At 31.9% G+C, this 12,621-nt stretch overlaps 2 protein-coding genes across 3 annotated transcripts; one reads left to right on the top strand and one right to left on the bottom strand.

The window, feature by feature from the left end:
- The first annotated feature begins 3,354 nt into the window (after positions 1–3,354).
- Positions 3,355–4,753, top strand: LOC133308885 (uncharacterized). The gene is made up of 3 exons (XM_061509617.1): positions 3,355–3,385; positions 3,497–4,459; positions 4,545–4,753. The coding sequence occupies exons 1-3, from the start codon at positions 3,355–3,357 to the stop codon at positions 4,751–4,753; spliced, it is 1,203 nt and encodes a 400-aa protein (XP_061365601.1).
- A 3,415-nt stretch (positions 4,754–8,168) lies between these two features.
- Positions 8,169–11,283, bottom strand: LOC133308877 (calmodulin-like protein 8). Of its 2 annotated transcripts, none has more exons than XM_061509611.1 (4): positions 11,161–11,283; positions 10,639–10,796; positions 10,391–10,471; positions 8,169–8,542 (listed from the first exon to the last, which is right to left on the bottom strand). In XM_061509611.1, the coding sequence occupies exons 1-4, from the start codon at positions 11,234–11,236 to the stop codon at positions 8,405–8,407; spliced, it is 453 nt and encodes a 150-aa protein (XP_061365595.1). In that variant the 5' UTR covers positions 11,237–11,283; the 3' UTR covers positions 8,169–8,404. The 2 variants fall into 2 exon arrangements, with proteins under 2 accessions (XP_061365595.1, XP_061365594.1); XM_061509610.1 differs by having other exon boundaries at positions 10,639–10,819; positions 11,160–11,236.
- Positions 11,284–12,621: the final 1,338 nt, after the last annotated feature.

Genomic DNA, 12,621 nt, shown 5'->3' with positions numbered 1-12,621 from the left:
ACAACAATATATTTATTTTTTAAATGCAAGCTGCATGTAACAAACAGCTGAAGACAAACCAGGTTTACTTATTGTTTTCTGTGCCGTTTGAAGACTCGCCCATTTTTGTCTTTGAATTTTGGTTGCAATGTGGTATTGAACATTTACATAAGAATTGAATAATTTTCCACATGATCTCTATCCTAAGTGAGACATAAATTGCATGCATAATGGAAATTTGTTTAGCTTGTTATATATTAATTACTCTGATTTCTTATACTGTTTTGCTTGTTCAGTTCAGCTATGGCAGCTCCTGGTAATTAATTGTTCATTTGCTCTGAATCTCTTATGTATGAATGATGGTATATAAATCCATTAATCTTACTATGTTGTTTGTATTGGACTTACGTTTTCCTTATAATAATACCTTTTACATGGCTGAGTGAGTACTATATCACTGAATGACCCTAAAACACAGCAGAAAGTTATGGATGAGATTTTATGAGCAGTTAGTTTGTTAGCTCAAGATTAGTACGGCAACTATTCAGGCTTATTATTTATTCTGAAAACTTACAATTTGAGCTTTTTATTGCCATATTATTACCATGGAAGTGAAGTGGAAGTATGTTTATATAGTTCTTATGCTTTATTTGATTTTCTTGAGCATAGTTTTCGGCTTGTGTTTTCCTGGCTGCAATCTAGCATTTGTTGTGATTCATAACGTAGATGGTAGTTGTTTTTCTGGACTTTTTGCTAGGTATCCTCCTAACTGTTCTGTCATCACGTTTTCTGAAATCATTCCTTTTACATTGATTTGCTTACTGCAAAATCTGTCAATTACCAATTTATCTCAAACTGTTCTGTACTTTGCTCTTATGTTGATAATAATAATAATGCTACGACCGTTTTCCTCTCTACTGCATTTGTTATGAATGAATCCATCAACTCTGGCAAATATATATAGGTTAGTTACATGTAGGAACACCTCAGTGATCTTATTAAAAAATGATATTATTGTTTTCAAAAATAGCTTCATTTGAATAACTAATTCTCACAATTGAATAATTTAATAAAAATATTTGAACATTCTACTGTCAACTTGTATCTATTGTTTATGCTATTTATAGTTTTGTGTCGAATTAATGACTTCCGCAATAAAATAATCTCCATATTTATTTTATGTTTTTTTTCCTGATTGGAATACAATAAAGGGTTGATTGAAAAGGAAAACGAAGAATATTGTGGGGGTATGAACTGCGTATTCCCTTTACAGCTTTACCCACCAAATTGTTTGAAGCTGATAGAATACAATAATTTTTTTTTTTTTGGTATCCTAGAATACAATAATTTTTCTTAATGAATGTTGTGTTAATAATTGTGCAAGTTCGAAATTTACAATGATTAATGGTCTTAATTCTCATAAGCCCAATATCGTGGTTCCAATATTCATGATTGGTCATCTGCTTTTGAGTTCCGTGGTCCAAATTCTGTAATAAAATACCCAAAGAACAGCTAATAATGTTCATCAATCTCCAATTGCAAACTATGCAATTAGGGTTATCGGATTATATAAACTGAACAAAGTTATTGGATGCAATCTTCTACAATCATTCCAAGGTTAATTTTCTGCAAGAAAATGAAAAGAACATTTTGTAAGGATGTGTCTATTGCCACTTTTATTTAATTTCTTTAAATTATTGAATTGATTAACCAAAAGGAAGAAGGGTACTTCAGATAAAAATTGGTTAAATACGAGTGATAATAGACTATCGGCACTCTCATTTTGTAAAAACCACCAACTTTTCTTTCTGTTCCTTTCAAAGAGATAAAGAATTGAGAAAGGTCTGAGTTGTTAACTTCTTATCATTTAGAAAGGTAGGGAATGCCAACGAATAATGCACACAAATGATAAGCCCAACAATTATGCTCTTTTCCAAGCCACATTGCATATAAAGATTAAGCTTCAGGAACAAAAAAAATGAAGAAGCAATGACCCAACTTCCTAAGCCTAATCATGACCATCATACCATTCTCTTCATAAATGGAAAAAATAATATAGATGACGGCTATGTGAACCTTTTCTTTGCCAATAGTTAAAGGACATGTCCCCAGTACCTGTCTGTCAGATATACGGTTCATTGGGTCCTTTGTCCTTGGTAGTGACTTTCAGACAGTTCAAAACCTCAGATTCTTTACTTTACATAAGCAAAACACATGGAAAGCCGTTTGAGGCTGAATATGTATTCCCAAAAGCTCAACAACAAGCACTCTAGAAATAATAATGATAATAAGTTATTAACTCATGATCCTCAGAGGCTTTTTGTAAAAAAATGGACGAGTTTGAAAAAGTGATAAAGTCATTTCTTTGTGAGTGAATGTTCACGGGTTTGAATATGAAAAATAATATTTTTATAAGAGTAAATATCCTTTTTGGTTCTTAGCAAAAAAATACGATCCCCACTTTTGTCCCTTACAAAAATAAATTAGTGAGTTAGTTCCTAACAAATTCAAAGTGGACTCATTTAGTTGAAATTGTGGTCCCTCACAAATTCAAAAAAAAGACTCATATTAATCCCTCAAAAGTACTAAAATGGGTCCACTTTGAATTTGTTAGGGAGTAACTCACTAATTTATTTTTGTAAGGGACTAAAGTGGAGACCGTGTTTTTTTAGGGACCCAAAAGAGTATTTATTCTCTTTATAAATATGTAAAGGTAAAGCTACGTGTAAGGAATTGCCCTCTTCAATCACCCCTACCCTCGCTAGTCGGGGTTTAGCGGAGAGTTTTTTTTTAATTCTCAAATGCTTCTCGTCTGTGTTTGCAAATGTCTGTTAGATGGGTTGAGCCAGACCATCATAGCTGCCTGCATAACAAGAATAGTTTAAGAACATTTTAAAGCATACTCATATGGACAATCCAGTGATAGGCTACTTAATAATCATGGACTCACCGAAAGTGATTATTTGGTTATATATTATCATCTAAGATGATAAAGCATTCGTGGTCAAAGTTAGTAATATATATGTTAAATTACTTTAATGGTATGTTTATTAGGCAGACATATGACCCAAAATAAGGCTTATGCTGTAAGCAAAACCATGTTAGTGGCTGTTCGAATCAAGTATAAACACTCTGGCAATGTCACATAAATCAAGCTGTCCTCAAATGTTTAAAGCTAGGAGCATGTGAATATCATCATCACAAACATGGTATGGTATAGCATTCTTGTTATTCCATATCTTGAATTTGAAGTCCTTTCCTTTGATATATCTTGCTCTATTAGAAGCAAATCAATTGTGTGCGAATTGAATCATAATCTCTTTACATTGCTTGCTTACATTTTAGGATTTGGCAAGCTAGAGCATGGGCAACGAAATGGGTAATAATAACACATCTGCTATCAGAGGTACATACATGGTTCTGTTATTGGAATGCTTAAGAAAATTTGGTGAGGTAGAGTTCTATTTTTCCTTTTTTTTTTCTCCCTATTTTTTTAATTTCATTTGCCATTTTGCAGAGGAAGATAACATAAGTGAAACCGAGAAAAACACCCTCCTAGAGGATGCTAGTGAAAATGCAAATGGGGTTTCACAAGATGTTCATGCAGATGGTGTCCAGGAAGAAAATCAGAATATACCAACATCAATAGCCAGAGATGTTACTGATAAAGCTTCAAAAGCTTCCAATGATATAACAACTGAACTTGGAAAAGATACACAGCAAGAAGAGGGTCATGAAGATGCTGTAAAAGAGAAAATTCAAATGATTCCAACAGCTGAAGCCAATGATTCCAAGGAGAAAGCTATATGGTTTGGTTCTAAAAGTACAAGAAGCATGCTTGAAAATGATTCATTGGAAGGAGATGCTCATGCAAGTGAAGTAAATATGGAAATTCAAATGCATCCAACAGCTGAAGCTGAAGATGTTAAGGAGAAAGCTACAGGACTTGCTTCTGAAGATACAACAACTGAACTTGGAAAAGTTACACTGCAAGAAGATAGTCATGCAGATGATGTGAAAGAGAAAATTCATATGATTCCAAAAGCAGAAGCCAAAGATGTTCAGGAGAAAGCTACAAGGCTTATTTCTAACAATGCAGAAAGCACACTTGAAAATGATTCATTGGAAGGAGATACTCAGGAAAGTGACCTGAATATTGAAAATCAAAAGCATCCAACACTGGCTTCTGACTCTACAAGAAGTTCACTTGAAAATGATTCATTGAAAGGAGATACTCATGAAGATGTTGTTAATGTAGATCATCGAGAGAATCAAAAAGCTGAAGTCAAGGATGATCAGGAAATTGCTGCAATGTTGGGTTTTGATGATAAAACAAGTGAACATGAAGATAAACCTCGGGAAGATAAGCAAGATGGAAATGCAGTAATTCCTATTACCAATGGCACAGATGTTCAAGGAAAAACTACCATTGCGGCTTCTGATGATCCTTTGAATTTGATAAATTCTTCTGGTGGTGCAGGTTAGTAATTTCTTTCAGAATGATATTAAATAACTAACTAACTTAGAAACGCAGTATAAGAATTATTTGTATTTCTGTTCTATAGTGGATGAAATAACTGAAATCAGAAAACCTGAAAAGTCTCCAAATGCTGAATCAGTTGAAGGTGAAGGTGAAAACTCTGAGAGCTTGTCAAGTTCTTCATTTGAAGGCACTGAAGAATACGAAAAGCAAGAAGAGTCATACTTAAGAAAACATCTAGCAGTAACATATAATCATCACCTTAATAACGAGCCTTCAATCAAGCAAGGTTAGAACATTTCATCTGTTAATGTTTTGATAGCCTTATTCATATTTACTTGATTAGTGCCTTGTCCATATCCAATTGCTGAAACATTATTAAATTTTAATTTTTAAGATTATGATTTTAAATTATCAGAGATATAAGCATGATGAAAATTGATGATCTCTTCATTGTCTTGCTTTATATTCTAGCAGATGATGAGGAAACAATGGTTGTAACCTTGAATGCTGTGAATATGTCAAATGATTCAGAACTTCTAGAATCCTCAAGTGTTTATTCTGACCATGATGACTTAGTCAAATTCCACTCTGAAAGATCACTCCAAGGCACTGAATCACTCCTCAAAGATAATTTGCTAGATACTAATTCTCATTTTCAGCAGATTAAGGAAGGTGTTTTAGAAGAAGAAATGGAATCCCAAGAAAAAAATTTAAGTACAGATGAGTCTCATGGTAGAGATGGAAATGAGCTTGGGAGTGGTTTAGTAGATACTTCAGGAGCAACATCTGATTCCCCAAGTATTGGAAACAACAGCAATGGTAACTTATTGACCGTGGTTGATTATACTACTGAGGATTCCCTAAATTTACTTCTTGAATCTTTTGTCGTGGATAACCATGAAGAAAATTGCAAGGTACTTCATGAAGAAAGAAAATTGAGCAGAAGTGGATCAACAATGGAGAACTCACATGATCACAAGCCAGATCAATGCATGAAAGACTCACTGAAGGAGCATAAATCTGGCATGGTCAATACATATGACATGACAATAGAGTCTAATGGAGAAAGAAATATAGCTCTTGATTCTAGTGTCTCTGGGATTGCCAACAATGTTCAAGTTGAAGAACCTAAAGTCATTGAGAATGGACTACAATTTGATGCTTTTGTTAACAACTCCAACAAGGCTTCAGATGAAAGCAGTGCTGCTTCAGAACAAAATCATTCTACTGTTCCTGAAGCTGAAGCAGTTTTTCTTATTGCAGATTTAACTGTTGTTGATTGCAGACATGAAGAGGAGGAGAGTTATAAGAATAAAATTGAAGAAACAAATGAAAAGCAAGAAGCTTCAGATGCCATGGTAAAAACTTTAGAGGGGACAGAAATGTCAGAACAATGCAGTTCTGATATGGTAAGTATAAATCAAGAAGAATATTTTCCCTTACAAAATTCTGCTTCTTTGTTGCATATCTATAATTACCATCTGGACAATGTAAAGCAGACCAAAAGTTTTACTGTCACCAGCATGCCAAACTCAGATTGGAAGCAAACAAATGACGGCGAATACTTTGGCGCCACGATTGACAAACTTGATTCTTCAAAGGTGACTGTTCCATCTCAGGACTTAGTTGATGATGAAGCATTTGAGAAAGAAGGGGAAGATTATTCACAACATACAGAAGCAACTTCAGCAGTCACTATGTTCATTGATGAACCATGTTCAAACAATTCTATATTTGCAAATGGTGGTTATGAAACAAGGGACAGTATAACAAGGCTCAGCACTGAATCAAACCCTGATAATGTAAACATCTCATGTCAGATGCAAAAATCACCAAGCTTCAATCTCAACCTACGAATTGAAGCAAGGCCAGAAGAGTCAGATCAAACTCCATTGCTTTGTCAGGATAAGTCTGCAAATGAAAGCTTGTCAAACCAAACTAGTCCAAATCTCATCAACTCAATGCCTCATGCTGAATATGACCAAAGCATCTTAGAAATGCCAGTGGAAGAGAAAATAGTTACAATGGAAAGAAGTTACTCTGAGAAATCTAAAGCTTCATTCATTGGTTTCTTAAAAGAAGAAGAAGAAACCCATCTTCTAGTCATGCCAGAGACACAAGATAACCATGCTAGCACAAAGAAGCCAGTGAAGGAAGTGTCATCAACTTCACCTAAAGGAAAAGAAAAGCGCAAGCCTAGGTCTTCCTTCTTCAGCAGCTGCATGTGTTGTGCAACTGTGACAAATCCAAACCCTTAAGAATTACACTTAACACTTCTTTTACTTTTATACCTTTGTGTATGAGTTTCTTTCTACTTTGTTTTTCTGAAAGTGAAGTTTTGATTTGGGGTGATATTGATTGGCATCATGGTTAGATCAACCAACAGTGAGTGCAATGCAGCAGCTATGATCATTCATTTTCGTGATTATTCTCTGATGCAAGTTCAAGATGAAGTGATTCCTTGTTAAACTTGACTTTGTTTGAGAGATTTCATAAATGTAGAGAGAGAGAAAGCAGTGAGGTTTGTTTTGTTTGTTTATTTTACAATGATTTTGAAGATTTATACTAAAAAAACCTCATCATTATGTTTGATTTTCTTTTCTGTGCCAACAAGAATAGGTCAATTTAAGTAGCTTTAAAGAAGAACATGATTTATTTTTTTATCATTCAACCTACCTTGATATTGATGAGATATAATTACATCCACAAAACTCAATGACAAAATAAATTTCAATTGTTAGTCACATGATTGCATTGCTTCTACTAGTTTAACATATTGTTCTTTATTCACTAACGGTAGATGTCGCTTACTCAATGGTAGATATCTAAAATCATCAAAGTATTATAAGAACATGTGTTTGTGTCACACTAAAGACCCACATTGCTATAATACCAAAAAAAAAAAAAAAAGACCCACATGGCTGAATTTAGAATACTTAAACAAAAGTAACAAAGAACTCAAAATTCAAAGACTTACAGGGCAACAAGGCGTCACATTTAACTGGCCTCTGCTGTTAATGACACACGAGAACACTATAAACATAATAAAGACATTAACAATGTGCATGTGTGGTATTGTGACAGCTAATTGCAAGCTCTGAATATAACCGCGCGATCTAGTTATTTGTTGGTATTATCTTTGGATAATTATTGGTTTAAGTGATAACAATTTGTTTCCTTAGATCTCGAGTTCGAGTTCAAGCTCTGAGAATGAAAATAATGGTTTCGAGAGAGTTGACCTAATATAGGTTTGATAACTCGAACCGTCTTAACTGAGTGATTGATAAATCGGTTGGAAAATTATAAAAATTGTAAGTAAAAAATTGATGTACGCCCTTAATCTGAATCTAACAGTGCTGGAACCAAATTAATTGGGTAATCGTTCTAAAACCATAAAATTTATAAACAAAAAGTTGGTGTAACAACTAATATGAAAGGGACTTGGTTTTATATACTACTTCATAAAGATGGAAATGAACAAGTCCCCTATTTCTAGAAGTCAAGAAAATGACTAATTTACACAGTGAAATCTCTGATATTAAATCACATGTCTGAGTCCAACCACTGATTCTTGGGTCAAAGTCCAAGAACATAAGTTCTGAAATGGTTCAATTCAACATTAACATGCCTCATCTAAAAGTGAGATGCTAAAAACCAACAATTGAATTTCATAAATATAATATATCATTTAATTAGTACAGCCCCATTTTCCAACTAGAGCACATTATTATACTGAACTAGAATTAATTGAATAATTATGGGTTGGAGTTGAACAAATCAAATGGTGGTGTGGCTGAGATGTCACTCTAATGTTGGTCATTCACATCATTGGCTACAAGTAAAAAAATACAACAAACAATAATAGGAACACTTATTTCTTGTGAGGGAATGAAATTGAGAGCCAAATGAATTTGAATAACAAATATGTGTTGGTTGAGAGTTTCATCCAATGTTCATCATCAGCTTGACGAATTCATCATAGTTAACTTGACCATCACCATCCAAATCTGCTTCTTTAATCATCTGCTCCACCTCCTCATCAGTTAGTTTTTCACCCAGATTGATCATTACATGTCTCAACTGCAGAACACAGATTTTAATATATAAGTATGCATGTGAGTGTCTGTGTGTGTATATATATAGTTATTAAGGTGAGATAAATATACAATTTTATAATTCTCATGTAACATGAGAATAATAGATAGACACACTCTTCGATTTCTGTACTAACATGGATCCCATACATGATTTTTTCTAACATATGGATCTCATATGACTTTTTGTCTCTATAACATAAGAATTCTCTTATCATATAATGTGAGAATTATAAAACCCATACATATAATATGAAACCACCTTCACTCATCCGCTTAAATTTGTGGATTGAATTAATTTTTTACCTGATATCAGATGCTCTGCGATCAAGTGATTATGAGTTCAATCTTCACGGCTACCATTTTATTATTTAATAATTAAATATTATGAAATCTTTTAATATATATAAATGAACCTCTGCAACTAATAAGTAGTTAAAAGAAAGTGCCTCAATGTCCAAGCCCAAGTCATTTTTTAATTCAAACAGCTATTATTCATTGGTTGCGGAAAGGTACAAGGTACTGTCCTAGATGTGCATATGAAATGAATGTATTTTTAATAGCCATATATAAATCCATGACATCCTTTTCTATACATGCCTCTTTTACTCCTCTTTGTACTATGAAATTATGGCAAAGGCACGTTCTACATTGTATTATTAAAAATAATATCTCTACAATAATATTTATAAAATAAGTTATACATATATTTTATTTTTATAAAAAGGACTTGCAACTTCTATATATATATATATATATATATATAATTTTTTTTCTTGCCTAAAATCTTATAATTTTATATGCACAAGTAAGAAATTTTCAGAGTTTTAAATAACTTTCAATAGTCGTTAACTTTTAAGAAATTATAATGATTTATTTTAAAATATCAAATGTTCACAAATTATTTAAGGGGAATATGTTTGTCATGTTTGGAGACAATTTATCTGATGTAACATGAAAAAGTGGGTGAGATCCACTAAAGAGAATAGAGAGAAAAAAAAAAAAAAAGTCTCACTCACACTTTGTGTGTAGCGTATGATCTCACGCAATCTGAAAAATATATTTTCCTAATTTATAAGTGACCAACCCATAAAAATAGGTTCAGTATATCTTCAGTCAGTCAAAGGAGATAACTTATCTCCAGTGAACTCAAAATGACTTTATTTTGAGATTAGAAAATTAAAAAATTAAAATGATAAAAGACTAATATAATCTTGTAATAAATTAGAATTACATAATTATATTAGTCTTATCATTTTAATTTTTTAATTCAAAATGACGTTGTTTTGGGTTCACTGAAAAATTTTATCTCATGTAACTAGAGAAACGCTTTTCCAAAATTGTTTTCATGATGTAGAAAATTCAATTATATATTATTTTCTATGAATAAGCAGAAGTTATATATATATATATATGAAATAATAAATATTATTTTAAAGGATATAATATTGTGTCAATTTAAGTGATATATTTATTGATTTTTTACTTTCCTTCTTTTACAATATTATTTAAAGGGGGAATGTTTTCTATATCTATGGCAGAAGTTTTTTATGAGAGAAAAAAAAGGATAGGATCCATTAATTACTATGTTCTCTATCTTTATGAGTTTCTCTCCATTTTTTCTACAGATAAAATATTTCTGCCACACCAAAAAAAACATTTACCCTTATTTAAAATAGCGCAAGTTAATTATACAAAGAAACAAAAGGGGAGAGATTCAGTAAGGCAGTTTGCATTTTGCAATTTGAAGAAATTTTCAAATTGTCAAATTTGTCAGAAAGTGTAAACATTTTGAAGAGTCATTGCCGTCAAAGAAAGAACAAATTTTATATACCTCACTAGCTGAAATATAACCATTTTGATCTTTGTCAAAAACCTTGAAAGCCTCTTTGAGATCTTCCTCTGCATCAGTCTCCTAAACGAGAAACAACACAGAACTGAACTTAGTCTCTGGGCTGATGTATAATGAGAGGGATATTAAGCATTGGCAACACATGCAATATTAAAGCTTTAGAACTTTAGTATATAAACATATAATATATATATATACTAATAAACAATGGAAGAAAGAGCATAATTTACTTTCATTTTCTTGGCCATTAAGTTCAAGAACTCAACAAATTCTATGGTTCCATTGCCATCTGCATCGACCTCATTTATCATATCTTGGAGCTCTTCTTCTGTGGGGTTCTGATCCAATGACCGGATAACCGTGGCCAGTTCTTCCACAGTAATGCACCCTATTAAAGATTCATGAAGATATTACCAAAAAAATAAAAAAAATTCACGAAGACACACACTAGTTATAAGTAATCATATATGTTTGTGTGATAACAATTCCGCAAAAGGGTAAATTTTGGTGCACAAAACTTTTTGACTTAGGAAGGAAGGTTATAAGAAACAATCTTATCGCTGCTCCAATACTAACCCTTACATTATAACAATTCCATAAAGAAAAAAAGAAAAAAAACTATAAACATTGGCCATTAAGCATGAAGGACATTGGCACAATTACAAAAAGATTTCAACTGAAAAAGAGAGACCCTTTAGAGAAAAAAAAGAAGTAAAATCATATATACAACAAAAAGGAGAAAACTTGCTCACCATCTCCATCTTTGTCAAACAACCCAAAGGCTTCTTTGATCTCAACAATTTGTTCTTCATTCAGAGCATCTGCCATGGTGTAAATAGATAGACAAACACAAAAGTAGAGAGAGAGAGAGAGAAAGATAGAGAAATGTGTTGAGTATAGCTCAATCTTAGCTGGGCTATATGTAGATATTCAACATGAAAAGTCTAGCAAGATTTTGTTTTTGAATTTTAATTTAATAGTATAAGTCAATGCACGCTTATGACTGTATTTTGGTATGATAGTTGTGGCATTATTATGGGAAAAGAATCAGATTGCAACCATTTAATCTCTATCCAAATACATAGGGTGAGGGTGGGGCATATAGATTTAAATGGGTTTCATGTTTCTTTAATATTTGGACATAATTCATTTGAATAATATAATGGGGTAGAAATTTGGACAGCTGGAAAGGTTTGATGTTTAGGGGACAAAAAGCATTAAATGAAAGGCTAAGATAGAATGGGGAGGTGTGTAGAGTCCTCTCTTTTCACCAATTTCAAATTTCAACACCACCCACCCAAAGACCACGCTGCTTTGCTTGCACGAGATTAGACCCAAAGAATAAATATTAGAATATATACAAATATGCATGCAGTGTTTATATGTATTTTTGGTATTTGATAAATCACTGTCAATGGCAACGCGCTTCAAGAATTAAAAAAAACACGCCTTGTGTGTACTTTCCAAAGAAAAATTGGGATGTACGTGTGGTGAATGTATTCTCATCGGAAGCGGTCTAGGCTCGAAAAATAGTGCCTTGATCTGTTTTGCTTATTTTATTCATTTTCCCATCCTTTTTTGGAAAATATTTTTAGTTACTTCACCTTTTTTTAAGCTTTCCTAATAAAATGTAACACACACACATATATATATATATACATATATATATATATAAATATAATTTTTAGTGGATCCAATTTATATTTTTATATATATATATGAAATAATTTTATCTTATACAATATAAGAAATTTTCTTTATATTTTTATGTATGTATAAAATAATTTTGTCTCACGCAATATAAGAATATATATATATATATAGATATGGAATTTTTTTTTCTCTTTTAAAGAATCTAACTTTATGTCATTTTAGATCATAATCGTTGATTTCCGTCAATCAACGATTAGGATTTATTAGGTTTTATTGTGAATTACTAATTAATTAATAAATTTGACCTAATAAATTTTAACCATTGAATGACGAAAATCAACGATTAGGATCTAAAATGATATAAAATTATATCCAATTAAGGACAAACATTTTTCTATAATAAATCTTAACCATTGATGACGGAAATCAACGATTAGAATCTAAAATGATATAAAATTATATGCAAAGACAAATGTTTTTCTATCTATATATATATATATATATATATATATATATATATATATATATATATATATATCTTATTATTGTTACTAGAGAGC

This window comes from Gastrolobium bilobum, unplaced genomic scaffold (genome assembly GCF_033153095.1).
Source record: "Gastrolobium bilobum isolate Gb01-03AN ecotype WA unplaced genomic scaffold, APGP_CSIRO_Gbil_v1 utg13041, whole genome shotgun sequence".
Taxonomy (NCBI): Eukaryota; Viridiplantae; Streptophyta; class Magnoliopsida; order Fabales; family Fabaceae; genus Gastrolobium; species Gastrolobium bilobum.
The sequence above is the reverse complement of the archived record's forward strand: the minus strand, read 5'-3'. Positions and strand labels throughout refer to the sequence as shown.